The 22,670-nt window shown below is 43.6% G+C and overlaps 1 protein-coding gene across 1 annotated transcript; it reads right to left on the bottom strand.

Annotated features, from left to right (window-relative positions):
• Nucleotides 1–203: 203 nt before the first annotated feature.
• DLL1 (delta like canonical Notch ligand 1) lies at nucleotides 204–20,835 on the bottom strand. The gene is made up of 11 exons (XM_070733910.1): nucleotides 20,052–20,835; nucleotides 19,136–19,471; nucleotides 15,938–15,998; nucleotides 14,742–14,999; nucleotides 8,816–8,876; nucleotides 7,646–7,776; nucleotides 7,344–7,513; nucleotides 7,022–7,238; nucleotides 1,782–2,574; nucleotides 1,332–1,446; nucleotides 204–907 (listed from the first exon to the last, which is right to left on the bottom strand). Exons 1-11 carry the CDS (start codon nucleotides 20,109–20,111, stop codon nucleotides 902–904), a joined length of 2,208 nt encoding a protein of 735 aa, XP_070590011.1. The 5' UTR covers nucleotides 20,112–20,835; the 3' UTR covers nucleotides 204–901.
• Nucleotides 20,836–22,670: the final 1,835 nt, after the last annotated feature.

Raw genomic sequence — 22,670 nt, forward strand, 5'->3', positions numbered from 1 at the left:
AGCAGATGCTGTTAGTTCCTATGCACTCATGATTAGAAATAAATCAGTTTAATTAGACCTTCACATATGGACCTGATCTTTCACGCCTGACACATACACTGCTAACCATTTAATTTTCCTTGATGTTGCTGCTATACCAATAGCAGCTTCTCAACTTGAATGCTCAGAAGTGTTTTGCAAAATAAAAATGCATATGCCTTGGATATCATTAATAATATTTATTTTGGAAAAATATTTTAAAAATGAATTTATTTATTAACAAAAACAGTAAAAAAAAACCTCAAATAACATTTTGCACAATGTTTCATAAATACATTATATACAAAAAAAAATAGTCGCATAGACCCGAAGTGCCTTTGTACATATTTACCAAAAAAATTAAATTATTAAAAAAAATCACAAAATACCCCAGCTTTACAAATATCCTGAAAATAATTTTTACAGATTAAAAAAAATAACACACTTTCTTTCCCCACCTAATAAAAACACATTTTAGTATAAAAAAAGGACAAGTAAAGGCAGTGTCTGTATCTCAAGAATCAACTGGCTCATAGAATCCAAAATACACACTCCAGGCAGTGCACACTTCTTGTGTAGAAATTCAGTCTGTCATTTAAATACATATAGGGGAAAGAAATCAACTGACCATAGTGCAATGATAAATCTTCATAAAAGGCAGTGCAACAGGTATCTTTGAACACAGAGCCTGACCTAGCGTCCATCATGTATTATTTGCAGTCCTTTTTGCTAACTTCAGTAGAGAACCAGCTCAGTCTGAATTTAGTTTCTCAGCAGCAGTCAGTGAAGGAATCTCTCTCCCTTTCCTTGTTCAGCAGCATTCATTGGGGCATATCACCTTTGAAAATTGTGTCAAAACAATTTTGCTATGTCATCTTCCTTTTTACACCTGCAAGATTTCAAGAGAGGCAGGGTGAAAAAAACAATCCAAGGATTAAGACATTAAGACATAAAAAGGTATTCACTTGATTGTTAGGCAAATCAAGAATGTCCTCCAGGCGAGGCTTTTGAAGGAAAGCGGTTTTATTTCCTACCCACCCACATTTCTGCATGGACAGGGTGACTAATGCATTTTATTGGACGGAATTGGAAGATTGGAATTTGTCCACCAATGGCTAAAGATGGGATGACAATACTGCATATTATTATGGGGAAGATTCATAAGCTCATGTGCTGTTAATTTTGAAATTGCCCTACTAACCCATCCCTACAAAGCCAAGAAACCATGATTGGAACAAACCAAGCTGCATTAGAGGAAGTGGTGCGTTAGTGCAATGGGAGGGGATTTTGAGCCTGGGAGAGAATATATCTACCTCCGTTGCTATGATGCATTCATCTTTCTCTTCTGATATGACATACACTGACTGGTACTTTGTGTCTTTTGAAGTGGAATATACCGATTCTGGCCGTTTCCTTTCAGATGTTTCACTGCAAAGAGAAAATTTCAGATGAGGTTGGTTGTGCAGCCAATTTCAATACACCGATAGTGGGTTGCCACTAGTTTGCCCTGGTTTGGGCAAACCGGTAGCAGTGGGGGTGGGAGGCTGCGTCCACCCACCTGTATGTCATCAGAGACAATCTGCGCATGCGCAGAAGGTTCCGTGCATGCGCAGAGCACCATGTACGAGCAAAGCAAGAACATGCGGGTTCACAGTTCGGAACTGGTAGCCAAGGTAAGTGAAACCCAGTACTGCAATATACCATCACTTTTGACAAATTAAAAACCTGGCCCATGCAGCCACGCCCCTCTGATGCTCCCATACCTTTTGGACTGTACTGTGTTTTTTTCTTCTGCTTCCAAGTCATATGTTTCACCCTTCCTTTCACATCTCCCATGATCCTCTTTTACAGTGTCCTCATGCTTGAGGTCATGGACCAAATTGTAATCCACTGACGGGTATCTGACTTTGTAGCCATTTTTATCCGCATTTTCGCTGTGGAAGTCTATTTTCTTGTTTGTATTCTTAATCTGGGTGGCGCCAATGACGCTTATGGAGATGTCCTTCTCTCGCTGACAGTTGGCCAGGTTGTTCATGGTCTCAACTTCACTCCTGCAGGCATCTTGCTGAGGCTGCTGCTTTTGTGTTTTGAGACGGAAACAGACCACAATGGCAGCACAGCCCAGCAAGAGCATAAGGACCAAGATAATCCCAGCACATACTGCAATCCACGGGAACTGGGAGTTCTGACGATCTGCGTATTGCTCGTTGATGTCAACAATAACGGCCCCTTGAGGGGGTTCAGGAAGCAAGAACTGGCAGTTAAGGCCCCCATAACTGCGTGCACATTCACACACGTAGCGGTTGTTTCTTTCGTGGCAAGTAGCCCCGTTGTGGCAGGGATCGTGCTCACATTTGCTGACAGGAGAGCTGCAGTTCTTTCCATTGTATCCCGGAGGACAGGTGCAGGAATAGTCGTTGACTCCATCTTGACAGGTCCCCCCGTTTAAGCAAGGAAAGAAGGCACAGTCGTCCACATTGTCGTCACAGTGTCTTCCCGTGAAGCCAGCTTGACATTGGCATATGTAGGAATTCGTAAGATCCACACACTGAGCTCCTGCAAAGGTTTGGAGAGGACAATGATAAATAGGAGGAACCAGTCATAGGGACTAGCAATGCTAGTGGTGATCTCTTATTATCTATCCAGGGTGCTGCCTATTTAAAACAAGCCTACCAAAGAATAAGAGACAGGGACCATTCAAGGTCATCCAAACAGCTTTTTGGATTCAAGAAGACCAGGATTTACATAATCAGTACATCAGAACCTTACAGCTTATAGAGTTTTTTGCTGTTGACATAATGTAGTTATTTTTCATAAGAACAGAACAGGAATGAATGAAGAGATGGCACATTCTTTTAGGCAGTGATGGCAAACCTTTTTTTTCCTCAGGTGCCAAAAAAGCGTGTGTACGCACTATCACACATGCACGAGTACCCACACCCATAATTCAATGCCTGGGGAGGGTGAAAACAGCTTCCCCCACCCCCCAGAGGCCCTCTGGAGGCCGGAAATGGCCTGTTTCCCAACTTCTGGTGGACCCAGTAGGCTCGTGTTTCTCCAAAAGCTTTCCTGGAGCCAGGGAGGGTAAAACACCCTCCCCCATCACCCTAGAGGCTTTCTGGAGGACAAAAATGCCCACCAAGAGCCTCAGTGCAAGCCAAAAATCAGCTGACTGCCACACACATATACGTTGGAGCTAAGCTAGGGCAACAGCTCACGTGCCAACTGATAAGGCTCTATGTGCCACCTGTGGCACCCGTGCCGTAGGTTTCCAGGCTATAATATTACTTGTATAAGAGTCTGGATACTTTTTATGACTATTTTAAAGGCAGCCTTTCATTACTCTAATGCAGAGGTTAGGAAATACAGCTTTTATGTGACTTGTGGCCTTCAACTTCCAGAATTCTTGAGCCACTCATGCTGACTCAGGAATTCTGGGAATTGAAGTCCACAGGACATAAAAGGGCCATAGTTCCCCACCCCTACTCTAATAAATGGATGCTTAGAGTATTTAAAAATCAGATCATATATATGGCTGCTTTTAAATGTTGTGGGAGTTTGTACCTGATTAACGTAATATTGTCCAAGCAATTAAGAGCAAAATAAATGACCAACAGCCTTAAAACAGAATAAAAGCCTTCAGATTATTTTAACTACATAACAGAACCAAGGTTGCAGCACATATTCTGTACTGGCCTCAGGCTACTTTTGTACACAACAAAAAAGATACTTTTTTCCTACATGAAATGAATAAATGAAATCTCCACAAACATTGCAAAAATAAGATTAAATTTTCCCACCCTAATTTCTTGTCTTCTAAAATCTGTTCACACAACTTTTTTAATTAAGGTGGGGCTTAATGTATTATGAGAACATTAAAAAGAGGCCAATTCAGTCAGTTAACTAACTCCAAGACTACATTTAGACTAAATCAGATCCACTGCTGAATAAGAATAAACTACTGAATAATAATAAACTACATGCTGCCAGCAGTGTGCAGCAGCTGCCAAAAAAGCCAACACAGTTCTTGGCTGCATTAACAGGACAGAATCAAGATGACGTGAAGTGTTAATATCACTATATAATGCCTTGGTATTAGAATACTGCATTCAGTTTTGGTCACCGTGATGTACAAAGGACATTGACCCTCTAGAAAGAGTGCAGAGAAGGGCAACAAAGATGATTAGGGGACTGGAGGCTAAAACATATGAAGAACGGTTGCAAGAACTGGGCATGTCTAGTTTAATGAAAAGAAGGATTAGGGGAAAAATGATAGCAGTGTTCCAATATCTCAGGGGTTGCCACAAAGAAGAAGGAGTCAACCTATTCTCCAAAGCACCTGAGGGTAGGACAAGAAGCAATCGGTAGAAATTAAACAAGGAGAGAAGTAACTTAGAACTAAGGAGAAATTTCCTGACAGAACAATTGATCAGTGGAACAACTTGCCTCCAGAAGTTGTGAATGCTCCAACACTGGAAGTTTTTAAGATGTTTGTCTGAAATAGTGTAGGGTATCCTGCTCAAGCAGGAGGATTAGACTAGAAGACCTCCAAGGTCCCTTCCAACTCTGTTGCTGTTGTTGTTATTCTATCAACTTTGATGTGGAACAACCAATCCTAGTCAAATGGCCAATTTTCACAACTATTCCATGAAGGGTGGGAAAGAATATGCCCCTGAAAAAGCTAACCTCTTCCTCACAGAAAACACCATACATGTTTTCAGCACATAGTATTCTTTCAAATTACTCTGAAGTGCTTGAGGTCCCCTCTTTGCTGCATCTCTAGGCAAAGAGAAGGGAATACAGCATTGCCAGTATCCTTTGGGTTCTCAGATATCAAAGTCCCAAGCACTTCCTAAAGCCACAGATTGAGATTCTTCTCTTCCCAGAAATGACTATTTGCTATGAGAATCCACCAGCAAGCCTATGGGGAAAGGGTCAACTTCAATTATGTTTCCTCCACACCAGGTTTAACTAGCCAGCTAATCTCAATACTTTCTCAAATGCTTTTCTGAAATCAGTGTATTATGTTTACATTATTCTTGCAGTCTATTTAACCACACCCACACCCACACATTAATGGAAGTGTGGCACAACATATTCTTGACAAATCCATGTTAACGTTTGGTTGTGCTTGTTTTCAAATTATTTTCTTTGACCCCCTTATGAACTCCTCTATTTTTTTTTTGGGGGGGGGGGTCAATATTCAATTTGATCTGTCTTTCTATCTTTCCTCCTGACCAGCAGTGGGTTGTTCCCAGTTCAGCATGGTTCTAAGAACCAGTGCCACCACCAGCGGAAGGCTGCATGCACTTGCCCGGGACGCTTCTGCACATGCGTAGAAGTATTGTGCCTGCACACAAGCATGTGAACCAGTAGCAAATGGTTTTAGAATACACTACTACTCCAGGCCCTTGTTCTTATGATAGAGACATTTAACCTCCTGCAGAAATCAAATAATTGAACCATTCTTCAGGATTTTTTCAAAATGAATATATAGAGATTTTCAATCATCCAGGTCATAGTTATCCTAATGGTGTTTTTTCCCAAAGGCAACTGGGCTTGTTCCCCCCCCCCTTTGAAAACATTTTATTTCTCATTCAAGAAGTCTCTTTTCAAAGGAAAAAGAAAACCCAATTGCTTTTTGTTTCGAAAGTTTTTGGGAAAACTTCCAAATATGAACTTTCCACCCATAGATTAAAGTGGAGCATTCAATAAAACATACTACCTACTTTAATTGAAAAGGGTAAATGGACTCATCGAGTCAGCATCATTGAGCCTGGTACTTCAAGATCAGTTGACAGCCAATTAGATGGAAAGAGACCCCCCTGTATCTCTAGTAGGCATCATGTGGGGACTTGGTGCCACTAGTCATCACATTTATAAGGCCGGTATTTTTTGCTAAAGACGGGTATGCCCGATCATCCTACATGGGCTCACTTAAATGGAAATAGCCACATATAGGTCTGCAATCTTACAAACAGGATTTCGGGCTCTTTTGGCCTTATTTCACATGTAGGTTGATAAAGGTTACAGGCTTTCACTGTTAAGTTGAAGAACAGACAAGCCTCATGGGACTAATTCAAACAAAAGTGAGGGGCAAGTTTTAGTCTGGATGTACATTACTGCACAACTGGATCATTCCAGCTGCCAATTATACTGATTTAAATTTTCCAGATGGACATTTTATACATCTAGGTTTCCTTTTGGATTCTGCCTTTAGCCTAATTTGGAAAGGAAGGAACAAAAACTGACGTATAACTCAAGCTTTCCTGAATCTGATGCCCTCTCGCTATGTTAAACCTCACCTCCCATAATCCTTCAACAAGGATGCTCATAATGGTGGCTGAACTGGAAAATTATAAGAATTGAAATCCAACAAGTCTAGAGGAAGTCGGGCAAGACATATAAAACTTCTCAGAAATGCACCCTTCTTCTCCTTACAAAATGGTAAAGTAAAATTTCTCCAAACAGTTGATGACTTTTTGTGTTTTATTTATTTTTTTACAGATCTCTTAGAAACGGGGAGAGGTCAATTGTAGATAATCTAAGGTTAAAGGTTTGGGGGTTAGGAGTAGAAACCACAGAGTCAAGTAGTGCATTCCAGAGTTCATCACTCTACTGCTGAAGTCATATTTTTTGCAGTCTAGTGTAGTTTCATAGTTTTATTTTTAAAAAATTGCACAACAGCTTCAGAATTGTTTAAGAATCACTGAAGAGTGTCAGGCTTATGCTGAAGACCACACACTCACAAACTGTCCCTTCTCTCCCACAGAAACCAGTGTGGCTTAGCAAGTTTCAGTGATGCTTGTATCTCTCTCTTCCTCCATTAAATCAAGACCTCCGATTATAACATGGCAAATGAACTGCAGTGAGAGGTTTACTCGCTTCCCCTTAGAAGTTAAGTGAACTGCGGCAGAAAGGTCATTAACTTCCCATGGAAGTTTAGGGCAAAATGGCCATTAACTTGAATGGGTGATCAAATACAGGTACCGGTTTAGCTTACCATTAGTACAAGGACTGGAGCTGCAATAGTCAATTTTCTTTTCGCAGTTAAATCCAGAGTAACCCACGGGGCAACGACAGCTATATCCACCTTCAGGATTGTCTGTACATCGTCCTCTATTGAAGCAAGGCCCGTCAGCACAAGTCATTGCACCCAGCTCGCAGTTTTTACCATAAAAGCCAGGTGGACAGGTACAGGAGTAGCTGTTCTCAAGATCCTGTTGGAAGAAAGGCCCGCCCTATTTAGCAATCTTTACTACGTTTCTTAGCAACTGGGACAAAAACTTCTTTTCAGACTAGTTGCCACGGTAGCATTAACTTACAGTACAACTTCCTCCATTCTTGCAAGGGCTGACATCGCATTCGTTGATTTCAATTTCACAATTGGAACCGGTGTAACCGGGACGGCAAGAACAGGTATAACTTCCTTGGCCTGTGTTGGTACAAGTGGCAGCATTTTTGCAAGGCTTATGGTGTGTGCAGTAGTTTAGATCTGCGGGAGAAGTTACAGACAAAAAGGTTACATCCAGAAGATTACCTGTGGCTCTGCAAGAACATTTAATTTAAGAGAGATTCAAGCCTAAGAAAAGTAGACTGTATAAAAGTTACAAATGATAAAACTTACCCTGGTTACAAAAAAGACCACCCCATCCTTCCTGACAATTGCACTGCCAAGGTTGTTGACAGGTACCATGAAGACAACCTGGGTATCGGATGCATTCATCACAGTAACGCCCTTGCCAACCAACACGACATCTGTGAAACAATTTTTAAACCATTTTAGTCCAGGGAGTCCCATCACAATAACAACAACAACAATAATAATTGTTATTATTATTATTATTTATATTTGTATGCCGCCCCTCTCTGAAGACTGAAAATTATTCAAATCTAAACTAAACAAAAATCAAACTTCTTAAGTAGTATACTTGTTCCAATACTATTGATCTTATTAAGCTCAGAAGCTTTTTCGCTACCTGAAATAATTTTTAGCTATGTGAACAAGCTAATCTCTTTCATTTTTGTTGTCCTTACTCCTGAGTTCAAGTTCCTTTTGCTGGTAGCCTTGATTTATTAACCATCACTTTTATAAATCACTCTTCTTCCAAGACACTAAGAATGCTAATCCCATTTAATCTCCACATGAACTCTGCAAAGATGATTATTCCGACGGAGAAATTGATTTCCCAAGGGCCACATATTTTTATAGTTCATCAGAGAGGCATAGACTTCCCTGCTCCAAACCAAAACACATCTATTCTCTCCTTGATTGAGTTATTCCAGTAATCACACCCATAAAGAGCCATCTAATTATTCCATCAAATTAATTATAATTCTTCCATGATTTCAAATGGCTAGATTCAAGGCACAGTGCATCCATTAAGTTTGAAAGTTAATGTGCTCCTAGTGTCCTTCTAGACACCTAAGAACATAAGAAGAGCCATGCTGAATTGGGTGAAAGCCCATCGAGTCCAGCATTCTGTGTCACACAATGGCCCACCAATTGTACATGGGAATCTGAAGCAGAAAGAGAAGGCAAAACCCTCCCTTTCCCTTGACCCCCAACAAATGTTACCCAAGGGAATCCTGCCTGCCTGACACTAAGCCCCATTCAACTTCTTCCAAATATCATAAATTCTGGAGTGATGCTTTGGCTTCCTCTTATTTGACTTACATGGACATTAGGTTAAGAAGTAAAGCAGGCCTGAATATAATCAAATCTGGGATTCTCAAATCAAGTTTGCAGGAAGAAGGATGGAGCGAGAGCAGGAGAAGGAGAGGTCTGGAAACTTACTTGCATTCTCCAGGCTTGTCACAGAATCCATGCTGGTCATCACAGCCTGGCAAGCAAATTGCTGCAAAACACAAAGGAACCAAAATATATCCATAAGCCTTTTGGAGCCTTGTGAGCTTAGGTCAAATTCTTTTTCATGACAGTTGAGTTGGTGACAGCAGCTAAATGAATCTTCGGAGATTTGCTAAGAGTAGTGGTCGTGCTTTTGTAACAGGGGGCTTTACTTATCACTAGGAATGAACATTCCCTTTAATGCAGTTGCACACAAACAAAAGAGAGCACACAATGACTCCTTTCCGCACAAAATCCTGCACAAAATCCCATCCGCCTTTTCTTCCCAGTAAGGGTCAGAAGTCCTATTTCCCTCCCCCATCCCATTCAGTACCAGAGCTCCTCCTCTTGGTATCGTCAGCATCCTCAGCAAGTATAAGAGAGAGAGAGGGAGGGAGGGAAGGAGGGAGGGAGGGAGAGAGAGAGAGAGAGGAGAGAGAGAGAGGAGAGAGAGAGCATGCACAGATAAGGATAGACAGCTGGTGTGCAGGGTGCCAGCCGGGACAGCTGCTCCATTGTCTATTCTCTCCCAGCAGCTGCCCCGCTGCAACAATACCCCAACTCCTTATAGCCAATCAGAGGCGAGATGTGCTTTCTCATCAGCCTATCCCTACCCAGATCTAATCTATGGCACGCGCATGATTTCTGGGCAAAGGGGAAGGGTTTTTCTTATTCAAATAATTAAGTCTAAAGTTCTTTCACACACACACCCAAAGGAAGGAGGGGGAGTGGAGCCTGAAGAACACAGACATAGGAAAGAGGTAAGCAGGCCAGCAGGAGGGAGGTTGGGAGCAAGGCAGGGAGGGAAGACTTCTGCTCATTACTTTGCCTGGTTATGGAACTCATTAAGCAGGCACTGTGAGTTTTAACCCCACAAAGCAAGCCAGAGACAATGACAAGCCCAGAAGGAGCAACAGAAGATGAAGAAGAACGGGACTGATCATCAGATTGTTAAAAAGGGGGGGGGGAGAGGAAGAGAAGGAATGAATGGTGCAAGTGTGTAGATGAGACAAGCTTGCCAATTTTGGGACAGGCTTTTGGGTTGACATCATTTCCCTCTCCCCAACCCCAAGTAAATGCACCATGCATTCTAACAACTTGCTCACAAGGTTCAGAATTTTTTGGAAAGAAAAGCAGGGAGGGTTGTTGTTGTTTTACTTCCAATGGCTTCCAACAATATCTTATTTCTCATCTACTCCCCTAAATCTAATTAAAGGGAGCAACATGCATTGGAGATCCTATCACATGAGGGTTTTCTTATCTGACCCATTAAGCAAATCAGAATCATGGTGGTCCTACTTCCAAAGACTAGAGATTTGGGGCCCATGCAAAGCAGCTTCTCTGAATCCTGAGGCAAACCCCTTGATCTGTACCACTGCAGCACTCATTAAGGCAGCAACCTGACTTGGGAAAATCGAATGACCCCACTTGGACAGATCAAATGGAAGCATCCAATTGGCATTCCAATTCAGTTCAGCTGGCTGCTTCCATCCATTGGAAAGGGGCCTTACGTATTCATCACTTTGAAGAGAGACATTTCGATTCCATGTTTTTGTCAAAGTACTTTGGTCAAAGTTGAAGTTGAGATTCCCCTTCCAATCTCTGCACAATGTCCAGTAGACATTGGACCTATGAAGTTTTAACAGTGTTTTATTTGTTTCATTTCCTCCAGGAGCTCCAGGCCAACATACCAGTTCCTGGACCAGTAATTATAAGTCAGTATGTCATACTAATTCTCAATGAGGACAATCACATGACTTAACATAATAGCCTGAATTTGGACAGTTACTTGAGGCATGCAATAAAAATGAAAAATTTCTAGTGAATTTTTTTTTCCTCCTCTGACTCCGCCACTACTTTTAAATACTCTCCCACCAGGCAAAGTTATCAAGCAACTTTAAAACCAAGGAACATCCAGAAGAAAAGATACTTGTTTCTCATGAAAGAATGGAAGATTTCCTGCTAAATCATAATCTATTTAAGAAAATCTGTGAATTCAAATTTGAAGGATTTTTTTTAAAGAAGCATAAGGATAGCTCCAAACTGATTAGGGCTGGCTGACATATCTGAAAATTAATGAAATTTTAATAAAGAGTTGAATTGGAAGGAGGGGCAAATTCCATTAAGTACAGATACCAACATTACTTAACTCTGCTAAAAGGCACAAATCTAAAACCTCTTTAGAGTAAGAATTAATCATGCAATTTCTTGGACTCTGGCCAATATTGCCGCTGGCTGTTTTCCATGTTATTTATGATCCACTCTGGCTAGTTAAGTATATGAGTGCTTACTTGTTCTACTTCCCGGATATTTATACTGTATTTGCAGTTATGTCCCTGTAACGCAGCCAGTGTGTGACTTTGAATGAAGAGTGTCCAGTTCAAGGTTAGGCCACTTGATGCCCTCCAGATGTTTTGAGCTACGACCCTTATAAACTGCAGCTGGCGTAGAAGATAGCCAGGAATTCTGGGAAATGTAATCCAAGTTACTTGGAAACAGATCTGGGTTTAATGAAATATGTTTCTAACTACTTTTCTGAGTTTCACTATCACTATTGACATTTAATAAACTGCCTAGAGCAGTGTTTCCCAACCTTGGCAACTTGAAGATATCTGGACTTCAACCCCCAGAATTCCCCGCTGGCTGGGGAATTCTGGGGGTTGAAGTCCAGATATCTTCAAGTTGCCAAGGTTGGGAAACCCTGGCCTAGAGAACAAATTGATTTCAGTAAGACTCTCCCCCCCCCCTTTTTTTAAGAATGACATGACTGACAACCCATTGAAATTAAGGGTCAAACAACGATTGGGAGGATTTGCCCTTTATAAATATCCGCTGTCAGGCTTTGCCTGTGTCATCCTATGCCACCCAAGCCTTTCCTAAGCCAGTCTTCTTACTAATTTAGCTTTTCAGGGAAGACAGTCTAGAACCGTAATGGTGAACCTATGGCACAGATGGCACATAGAGTCATATCTGAGGGCACCCCAGGCATTGCCCTATGTCAGCTGATTTTGCCTGCCAGCTGATTTGGGGCCTCCTTTTCGTTTGTTTCCCAACTTTTGTTTGTCCCGTTTGGCCATTTTTCGCCATTCCCATGATTCAGGGGACTTCCCTGAACCCTGGGGATCACGAAAAACAGCCCAATGGGCCTACCGGAAGACCAGAGGCTTCAGTGACGCCGATCAGCATGCATTGGGGGCAAAGGGGGGGCGGGTTGTATGAATGAGCGAGGGAATTGCATTTTGGATGTGGGCATGCGCATGCACGCTAGTCTGCACGCACACCTTCTTGGCACCCAAGCCAAAAAATGTTCACCATCACTGATCTAGAATAATAGTAAAATGAATAATACAAAAAGCTTCTGTAAAGTGCAGAAAATAGGGCAGGGAATTAGTTTTTTTGTTTGGTGTTTTGAATAACTTTTCCAAATGTAAGATTGCAACAATATAATGTACTAAGTCAGCAGGATGTCAGAGAACTACATGCTAGACAGCAAGTGAAAGAAATGGGTGGGAAAGGGGAGATAAAATGAAGAAAAGGAGAAAATTTTGTCTTTTTTCTGCTCTTCTCCCTATCACTACCTTACCCATATCTTAGATCAGTTATTATCCAACACTGAATAATTCTACAGAATTTGAATGCTTGAACAGTAATGTAATCTTATTCGATGGTCTAATAAACACGCTATCTAATAGAAACATTGGAATGCAGATTTAAAAAAAACAAGAACTGCCTTCTTTGCTCATAACAAAATGCTTGCAAAATGCATTTATTGGACAGTTAACTTATGATAGCCATTGCGATGCTATGTCAGTTTGTTGGACATAATAAATAATAGAGGGAATTAGGTGGATCAATTTGGCTGACATTACTAATTAATTAATGAACAATACAACCCTTTGAGGGATTTGTAAGCTTTAATGTCATGGTTGTCGGAGAGGTTTTGCCACCTGAGATGAATGACAAGATGGCATCATCTTCCTTTCCCGTAGAAAGAAGCCAGTAAGATGCCTCTATATTTTGATTTTGGCATTGATATTTGACTCAGCTTAGTCTAGCATCCATGGTCTTCTGCCATAGCAGGAAAGAGCAGCTGAGGAGTTTAAGAATTGCAGCGGGAAGACTCCTGCTCCTCCCTATCCCCACTGGTATCCACTTGAGGAATCTCTTTATCATGATTATGGTATTGCTAACTTCATTTAATGCCCATTAAACGTAGCCATATTTATTCAAGAGAAAAATGATGATCTTCAAGAAACCTTATTCTATAGCAAATTTATTTAAATTGTCACTGAATATGTATGTGAGTTTCTTTACATTGCTTCATTCACTGACAGTCAGGCCTCCATGTAAAATAATTTGACTGCTACTGATTCTCTAATGGCCACTATTTTACTGTTCAAGACAGAATATGGAATTCTTCACTTTTTGAAAGATGGAATGAGATTTCTAAAACACTATCAATTTTTTCCAAAGCTTCTGTATCAGTCTTTCCCAGAGTAATGCCCTCCAGCTGTGTTGGACTATGGTATTGTGGTTGGGAATTATGGAAGTTGAGGACTAAAACTGCTAGAGGCTACCAGGCTGAAGAACCTGCTGCACATAATTTGGCTGAGCTACATGAAGGAAATTTCTAACCTAAGATAGGAGCCTATATTTTGCAGAGATATTGTTTCACTTGCAATTTCAAAGAATAGAATCATTGATGTTAGCCACTTGAAAGTTTCAGATATTAGTGGTAGAACACAAGTCTCCCAGAAAGAACCATGGGGATTAAAACTGATTAATGTTTAATAGATCTCTGCATTCAAAATTACAAAGAATTGTTTTGGATATTGCAGCATCTCTCTGCTATTCATTAGAGCAGCTTGATTTTTTTTCCAGGATTGCATGAAAATCTGAAAACAGATGTTTGTTTTAAGGAATCAACTCAATAAAATTAAGTCAATTCTTAAAACAATGAGACATTTTCTTCAAAGTCAGTCTCTTAGTTCCAAATAACCCTTAAAAACAAAGTCTTAAGACATAATGTTAGCTGGACTGTGATCATAATTTTGAAACTAATGAAATATCTTTACAGACCTTTATTTCTTTGTCCTTGTAAGTGAAGTCATCATACGTAACAATTATATGATTAATAACTGATATATTTTTATCATTGCTTTGCATTAATTACCTCATTTTTAGGATCAAATGCTCTTCATGTTTGATCCTTACCCCATATCTTAATGAGATCAGATTTAGTTTTGGGTGTATGTATATATGTGTATATATATGTGTGTGTATATGTGTGCGTGTATATGTTTATATATGTATGTATGTATGAATGTATGTATCTTTGTATGTATTCAAACTTACAAAGAACTGAAAAAGAAATAAAGGGAGACTAGTATAGATTTATTTCAAACTATTTAGCTCTGATCAGCTAGCCATATCCTTTTAGCATTCAAACCTGGGCTGCTTGCCTAGTTAGACAGTGCTTTTACCCACTTAAAAGATAAGTTCTCCTCCCTTATCAGCTGTGCCAGGGGAAAGATTAATGTTTTTCTGTCAGTCACCTGGTATGCCCAAATGTGGGAGGGAACATACTGCTTACTTCTGCCTTTCAGCCCCACTCCAGGGGCCACCCAGGCTACAATGTACACATACTGTATATACACAGTGTGTTTATGTACATAATTTATTTGCATTGATTAACTTCTTAGCGTTCAGACACGGAAATGGGCTATAGTATACCAACAGGCAATATCCTAAGGGAAGCCACCATCATTTTGTCCAATGGCAAAGAGGGATCTATGAGTGGGGCATGTTTGGATTTATGCAGAGTAACCAGAATCAACAGAGAGAAAATTGAAAGTTTTCATCTACGGATACTCACGGTCACCACAGTAGTCTCCCTTCCAGCCCGGATTGCAGATCTTTTCCCCAGGCTCTCCACAAGTGAAGTGTCCAAACGCGTCATCCCGAGGGCGACAAAAGACGGAACAGCCTTCTCCGTAGTAATGCTCATCACACACAAATCGGTAGGAGTATTTGAGGTCAGTGCGATCACTGCTATGCAGGTCACTGGACCATTCTTCCCCAACAGTCAAATGTCTCTGTGTAGCCAGGCGGCTAATGAGACGCTCCGGATTCTCTGAAGAGGGAGGGGTAGAGTGGGATAAGGAAATGGAAAAGCAACAGAGTTCATTAAATAAGAAAGGTGATGTGCCACTGGAGACCTAGAAGAACTTTGGGAAAAGTTGGGTATTTCTAAGTACAGTTGTACCTCTACTTAAGAATGCCTCTACTTAAGAACTTTTCTAGATAATAACCGGGTATTCAAGATTTTTTTCCCTCTTCTTAAGAACCATTTTCTACTTAAGAACCAGAGCCTGGAAACATTTCCCAGGGAATTAGAGAGCGGCACAAAGGCCCGGCCAGTTTCCTGCCATTCCCCCTTTAATCCCAGACATCTCAGGCTTTTCTGGGCTGCCAGAGGAGCCTTTCGGTGATGCTTAAGGAGGCTTTGGCAGTCCGGAGTGAACAAAGCATTTTCCTTTCTTTGGGCACTTGGAGAGGGAATAAACCTCTGCCAGCTCCCAGAGAAAAGAAACGCTTCCTTCGCTCTGGGCAGCGACTGTTCTCCTCTTCTTCCTTCTCCTCCTCCCACCCAAATTCCGAGCTTTTATTTCTTTCCTAATGGATTTGCACACATTATTTGCTTTTACATTGATTCCTATGGGAAAAATTGCTTCTACTTACAAACATTTCTACTTAAGAACCTGGTCACAGAACGAATTAAGTTCTTAAGTAGAGGCACCACTGTATGTTGCAAAAGACAGGTGTTTAATGAGAAAAGAACAGACCCCAGGATGCTATTGGGCTTGACCTCTAGCCAAATGGCTGAAGATAATGGAAGGCCAGCCCATCGAATAGGGAATTAGATGAGAAGGAATGTGTAAAATTATCTTCACAACCGTTGCCCTCCAGGTGTGCCAGACTGTTTTCCCCATCACGGGAAGGTAACACAGGGGTCACGGCTCCAGGTTAAGAAAGACTCTTGAATGTACCACTTGGGAAAACATTATTTACCTGTGCTGAGGTCATCAGGAGAGTCAGTGTGCAGCGCTTCAATGATGAGAGAGAAAGTGCCCTGCAGAGAAAGGGAAGAAACAATGAACGTGAAGGCCTGCAGTCAGCAGAATAATCTAATCACAGGAGACTACAGCCACAACAGCCAGCATGACTCTCTGATCCCCTGACTCAGGCCTCTCATTTTTTTCCCCCTCAAGGAAATGGCAGCACTTTTTCAAAACTTGCTTCCTGGCCTGTTTTTTCAGCCTGCTCATACAGGATATGGTATTAAAATGGAGCAGTGAGGGGAAATGGTGAGGGGCTGGGAACAGCCATGACTGCCAATCCTGCCCCCCTTAATGAAGAGGGATGGGAGGGGGAGGGGGGGAAGGATGCTAGAAGAGTGGTGGGTCAAACTGGCAACAACTTTGGTATTCTTACAGTAGGCAGACAAGAGGGATGGGGTTATGTTCAGATATTCTGTCAATCCTGCCCTTCCTACCCTATTCCCTTCAATGGATCAGCTGTGGTTCCTAGTGATGATCAACTGTCAACCTGCCACAACTAAATTGCAGTCTACAAAATTGTTTGCATTTCCAGTGGCAGAACTGCAGCATACCACACAATCTAGAGAAATATGTTAGAACTGTAGAACAATAATTCCTGACAGATAAGAACTACCTCCAAGCCATCAGCACTGGTAATCCAAGTATTCAGCTGCATTGAATACTGCAGGAAACACCAGGAAAGCAGCCACCTAACTCAGGGGAAGGCAAAGTTGGCTCTTCTATGACATGTGAACTTCAACTCCCAGAATTCCTGAGCTAATATGACTGCCTCAAGAATTCTGGGAGTTGAAGTCCACAAGTCATTGGAGGAGCCAATTTTGCGTACCCCTGACCTAACTGAAGGTCTTTAGAAAGGCTCACTTGTTTTGTAGGGTGACAAAAAAGTTCTGCCAAAACAGACACCCATTTTCATTTAAGGCAACCTGGTACCACCCAGGATTTTGTGTTTTCAACTCCCATTAATTACAGCCAGAAAGGTCAATGGCAGCAGACTGCAAGAAATGTAGTTCTGAAACATTTACATCAGTGTTGCTCCAGCTTGGCAACTTTCAACTCCCAGAATTTCCCAGGCAGCCATGTAGTCCACACATCTTAAAAGTTGCCTCATTGGAGAAATGTTGTTCTAAAGGACAACCTATTGCCTGCCCTTAAAGCAGTGGTTCTCAACCTGGGGGTCGGGACCCCTTTTGAGGTCGAACGATCATTTCACAGGGGTCACCTAGGACTGTGGAAAAAGACAAATTTCCCAAAGCTCCTATTCTGACACCTTGGAACATATTTTTACAATCCGACCAATCAGGCGTTTACAGTGGGGGTGTCCGTCTGAGACCTTCCAGCCAATCAGCTTAAAGCTCTGTTGGGAGAATTGGTGCTAGACTTATGGTTGCGGTTACCACAACACAAGGAACTGTATTAAGGGGTCACGGCATTAGAAAGGTTGAGAACCATTGCCTTAAAGCATGCAAACAAGAGAATTCTGATATTTTAAATGGTTGCAGAGCTGTTCCTTTACACTTGCTTTCCTTTGGCATGAATAAAATCACCGAGAAAGAGGAAAATAAGACACAGGAGGTGGCGGAGGCAAATAACATCTGAACCTATATATTTTGTAAGCTCCCCAATGAAAGCCTCCCATGGAAGCTCCTTCTGTATGACTTGACTTGAAATAAATTGGATCCCTTCCTTCTAAACCCAGAATCTGTCCACTGAGGTGAATTCAAGAGTACCATTAAGTGTTCCGCCTTTTGGAAAGACTAACAATAACGTATCCTTTCTATAGATTTCTGGACCATGCATTTTTCATTGTGAACATCCATTTCCTAATCTAGATAGAATGGCATTCCAAGGTCATTTCCTCACTAGTAATTTATAGCTCTGTGTGTCAGGGGGGGGGGGTATCTATGTATGTGAAATGCATATACTGTATTGCATATATTATAGCAGTCCCAAATATGCTTTTTCAAGAGGCAACTGGACTTTCTTGGGGGTTGTTGTTGTTTTGAAGAAGTTTCACCTGTCATCCAAGAAGCTTCTTCAACTCTGATTGTATGATGGGGAATGGAAGGATTTATATTCCTTGCAGACAGCTGGTCATTTACATTTTTAGGGGGGGAATGCAAAGGAAATAATGCAAAGGGAAAAACAAGACAGTCCAGTTGCCTCTTGAAAAAGCACCTTTGGGACAACCATGACCTGGATGACTGAGAATCTCCATGGACATGTTATCCCAATACAGATCGCCAAAGTAATGGTTAAGACTTTTTCCACTGGCAAAAGAACCCCAACCCCCTAATTAAAAGATGGATCTCATTCTTAAATAAACAGAGTGGCATTGTCATTTCCAAGTAATTAACAGATTCTTCCACTACATGCAAAATACTACCCAATTAGCCTTGGTGGTGCAGTGGTTAGAGTGCAGTACTGCAAGCTACTTCTGCTGATCACCGGCTGCCAGCAGTTTGGCAGATCGAATCTCAGTAGGCTCAACGTTTATTTATTTATTCATTTGACTTGTATGCTGCCCGATCCCTTCGGTTAACTCAGCCTTCCATCCTTCCGAGGTGGGTAAAATCAGGACCCAAATTGTTGGGGGGCAATATGCATACTATTTGTTAACCGTTCAGAGTCCGCTTTGAAATGAGCAGCATATAAATACAATAAATATGCTGGGGTGACGCAGCAAGTAGAATGCTGTACTGCAGGCCACTGAAACTGACTGTAGATCTGTAGGTCAGCGGTTCAAATCTCATCACCGGCTCAAGGTTGACTCAGCCTTCCATCCTTCCAAGGTAGGTTAAATGAGGACCCGGATTGTGGAGGCAATATGCTGGCTCTGTTAAAAAGTGTGATTGCTAACATGTTGTAAGCCACCCTGAGTCTAAGGAGAAAGGCGGCCTAAAAATTGAATAAATAATATAATAATATAAATAAATAAACCACTTAGAGGGCTGTAAAGCACTATGAAGTGGTATATAAGTCTAAATGGTATTGTTATTGCACATTTGTAGCATTCAGAATGCTACCACATTACACATTTTAAGTCCATTTGATGCGGGCTTAAATCCAGTTCTATTCTCTTGCATGCAAACCTCCCCTTTCTTTCTCGGTCCCAGGCTTCTCTCCTCAAAGAGGCTCCGGGCGATCTTACCGGCCAGGTGAAGCCGAAGGGGAAGCGGATGGGGTTGCTGAAAGCCGGTTCGCCGTCGCTGCCGGCGGCGCTGTCGGGGACGCTGAACGAGTCGGCTCCCAGAACCGGCGTGACGGCGCTGCCGTAGGTGCAAGGCGGCTCCGGGGACACGTTCGCCTGGTAGTGCTTAAGGCACACGCGGAAGAAAGTTTTGCAGTCGCACCGTCGTTGCAAGCCGGCCGAAGCGCCGGGATTGGCGGAGCCCAGGCCCTCAGGGCAGCAGTTGCGGTTGCCCAGAAGCCCCTTCTTGTTGACAAACTCCTGCAGTTTCAGCTCGAAGACGCCCGAGGTCCAAACCTGTGGAGAAGGGCCGGGGGGGGGGGAGCGACACACTGTTAGAGGGGCTCCGGGGGGGGGGGGGGTTTACAGTCTCGAAGGGGCGGGGCAAATAGGCCAATGAAAGTTCTGGCATCGCAAACGGACGGCGGCGCGCGCCCTCTCCCCCCTCTCAGCGCCCACGCGTAATGGACAACCACCAAATTGCGCGCGCGCCACGCGCCCGTTTGATGCCCACCTGGCCCCTCGCGACGCTCCTACGGCGGGGAGGGTGAGGGGAAAAAAACGCGCGGAAAGAGGGCGAGAGCGCGCGAGAGAGACACAGAGCGCACGTGTCCCGAGTAGCGCAGATTTCCCCGGGAATCCTCTCGAGCCGCGCTTTCTTTGGGAACGCGTGAAAGGAGACGCCAAAAATTTCTTGAGGGAGGACAGGCAGCAGGTCGCCGACGCTTCTCTCCTCGCGTGCCCCCCTCCCAGAAAGGGGGCGCGCGCCAACTTTTAGGGATGGTTGAATTCCGGAGCCCCCCTCAGCACGCACCCCCTCCTCACATACACCTTTCGCATCCTCGCCCCCCCCCACACCGCATCCCTGAGGGCTTACCTGACAGGGAAGCTGAAGCATGCAAAAGACAACCAAAGCCAGCGTGGACCGTCCACCCATTTTGGCAAGGCTGATGAAACGAGGGGAGGTGGGAAGGGGAAGAAAAGAGGTCCTGGGCTTCTTTCCCTTCTTGTCCTGGCTTTTCCTTTCCAAACGGGCAAAACCAAGATGAGCTTCTGGTCAAGGCGAGGGTCCCGGACGTTTCTCCGCTCCGAGCCTGGCCGGAGGGGAGATTAGAATGATGATTTATTTTGTTTGCAGTCTCTCTCTTGGCCCCCCTCCGCGACCCCTCTCGTCGATGCGTTTCAGATACGCCCTTGAGTTGACTGGCAGATCTTGTTTTAAAGATGAATTAGCCGCAAGCGAGAGAAAAAAAGGACTACCCTCCTCCTTGGCTTCCTTTTCCAGATACAGTTCTTAGCGCTTCGGTTTTCTCTTGCTCCAACCAAAAGCAAAAGGAGGGGGGGAAAGCCACTTAATTCCCAGGGACGAAGAAAAGACTTCCCAAAGCAGATTATAAATAATCAACGATCTGGAAATCCCTCAAAGGTACGAGGAGATAATTCCCGGTGGCTTCAGGCGAAGAAGAGTGGCGGGTTTGTTTTGGCGTGCATGTGGTTTTTGAGTTTTGCTGGAGGGATTGGCGACTACGCACAAGCAGTTGTTTTCAAATCCCCCCTCCTTCCAGGCTTTGCCGGTCGCCACTTTCTCGCAATGAATTCCGATCGATGCGTTGCTTTAAGAAAAGAAAAAAAATCCAAGCCTTTTGCGGGCCCCCCTCCCCCCCGGCTCCCAGGGGAAAAAAAACACCAAGCAAAATGATTTTGCTTTCGTGGATTTTCCAAAGTCGGTGGCTTGGCGGTTCCCGCGTTAATGTCTGCTCTCCACTTTAGCCATGGGGGAGCTTTTCTTTCGCCTTGCTTAGATTGGCTAAAATTATTCCCTTTTTTTCCCGGTGTTTTTTTTCTTTTTTAAATTTTTCCCTCGCCGCCTTTGCTCCGTGCAGCGCTAAGGATCTGCCTGCTTTTCGGGCGCCTCGCCTGCCTTATATCTCGCCGGCCGCCTGCATGGCAAATGAGATGCAAATGAGCAGCCCCTCCCGCGCCCCCCCAATCTGGCTAGAGCGGTCACAAAGGAACCACTTTTCCAAGCCTCCCTTTCCTCAATGGATCACCAAATGGTCAGTGAGCTGTAAAATGGGCAACCCTCGCCTTCCCCTCCTCTTCAGCTCCCACCAAAATCTCCAAAGGCCCTGATTTACGCGCCTGCAAATTTGGGAAACCGCAAGAAACCGACCTCCCACCCCACGCGCGCACCCTGGCTTGGCTTTCCCAATAGCCTCCCTCGCTCGCGCTTTTTCTTCCCCGAACAGGAAGGAGGCAGGAAACATTTTCAAGCATCGGGGAGGAGAAAAAAAACCCCGCTGGATATATACTGTATATTTGGAAACGTCTTAAAAGCGTGTCTGCGTTCGCGTGGGCGCACCAAGCTTTTTTCTTCTCGCTCCTTTGCGCTTAATAAGCGCAGTCTACAGGGATGCGTAAATCCGCTTGCACTCCATAGCCTTTCCGACGTCGGACTACAATTCCCATCGCCTCGACACAAAGTGATGGGAAGTGTAGTGCGACGCGTCTTATCTAGCGCAGGGGAGTCTCTTCTGCAGGGAACCGGCATCTCTTGAATGAGCTCTCTTTGTATTTCAATAGTCTTGGGACAAGGGAAGGAACGGGAGACGTGGGCGCAATTCCCAGAGATTCCCTTAAGATTCCCAAAACGTCTTGCACAGTCTGTTGGGTTGTTGTTGTTTTCCAAAAGGCTCGGTCGCTTGCGCTATGGAGTTATGGGGATCCTACAGCCGGAGGGGGGGGGGCGCGTTGAGTTGGATGGGAAGGTTCCAAATAGTCCCTGCGCGCTTTTCCCGGGATCCTTAACGTGCAATAAACCCCCGAAGACTTTCAGTTGCAAACAATCCCGGAAAAGACTCTTGCCTTGTTTTAAGTTCCAAGAGGGGGAAAAGCGGGAGGGAAGTTTGGCTGGGTAAACAGTCTTGCTTTTTAAAGATCTCCCCCCCCCCCCGCAAAAAAAAGCTCTTTCAGTCCCTCGCCCCGCTCCCTCTCCTCCCGCTTTTTCCTCCCTTTCCCCTGAATTCTTGGCCAACTCGCAACGACCGAGGCCCCGACTTCGTTTCTTCCCCTCTCCCCGTGCTTTGAGCTGTCTCTTTCTGCGCCCCCCCCCCCGCCTTCTCTGAGCGCACTTTTTGTGTTGTGTGTGTGTGTGTTTAACGTGAGCGGTGTGGGTCGTTCGCGTGGCTGTCATTAAGGCAGTTTGTTATTATGGGAGGCCTTGCATCAGTTGGCGCTTTGTGCCCTCAGCTGTATGGTAATGTGGACAAGCACCTGCTCTCTGCACAATGCAACTGAGAGAAAGAGCTCCCCTCAGCGCACGCTACTGACTCTACAACAATGTGCCCCCATTTTTTAAAAAAGAAATCCCTTTCCGCGGCCTTCATTCCCCTCCCTACCTTACCCGAGGGGGGGGACCCTACTCTGTGTCAACCTTATTTTTTTCCCCTCCTCCCCCTCTCCCCTTTTCTTTTTAACGCATTTATTAACGCGGAAG

Source organism: Erythrolamprus reginae, chromosome 1 (genome assembly GCF_031021105.1).
Source record: "Erythrolamprus reginae isolate rEryReg1 chromosome 1, rEryReg1.hap1, whole genome shotgun sequence".
NCBI lineage: Eukaryota > Metazoa > Chordata > Lepidosauria > Squamata > Dipsadidae > Erythrolamprus > Erythrolamprus reginae.

Excerpts from the sequence above, each read along its gene's own strand:
- DLL1 (XM_070733910.1), bottom strand. The coding sequence starts at position 20,111 with ATGGGTGGACGGTCCACGCTGGCTTTGGTTGTCTTTTGCATGCTTCAG. Across the intron at positions 8,877-14,741 it reads GGGAGACTACTGTGGTGACC|CAATTTGCTTGCCAGGCTGT; the intron begins GTGAGTATCCGT and ends TGTGTTTTGCAG. Across the intron at positions 2,575-7,021 it reads CTCCAGTCCTTGTACTAATG|GAGCTCAGTGTGTGGATCTT; the intron begins GTAAGCTAAACC and ends AAACCTTTGCAG.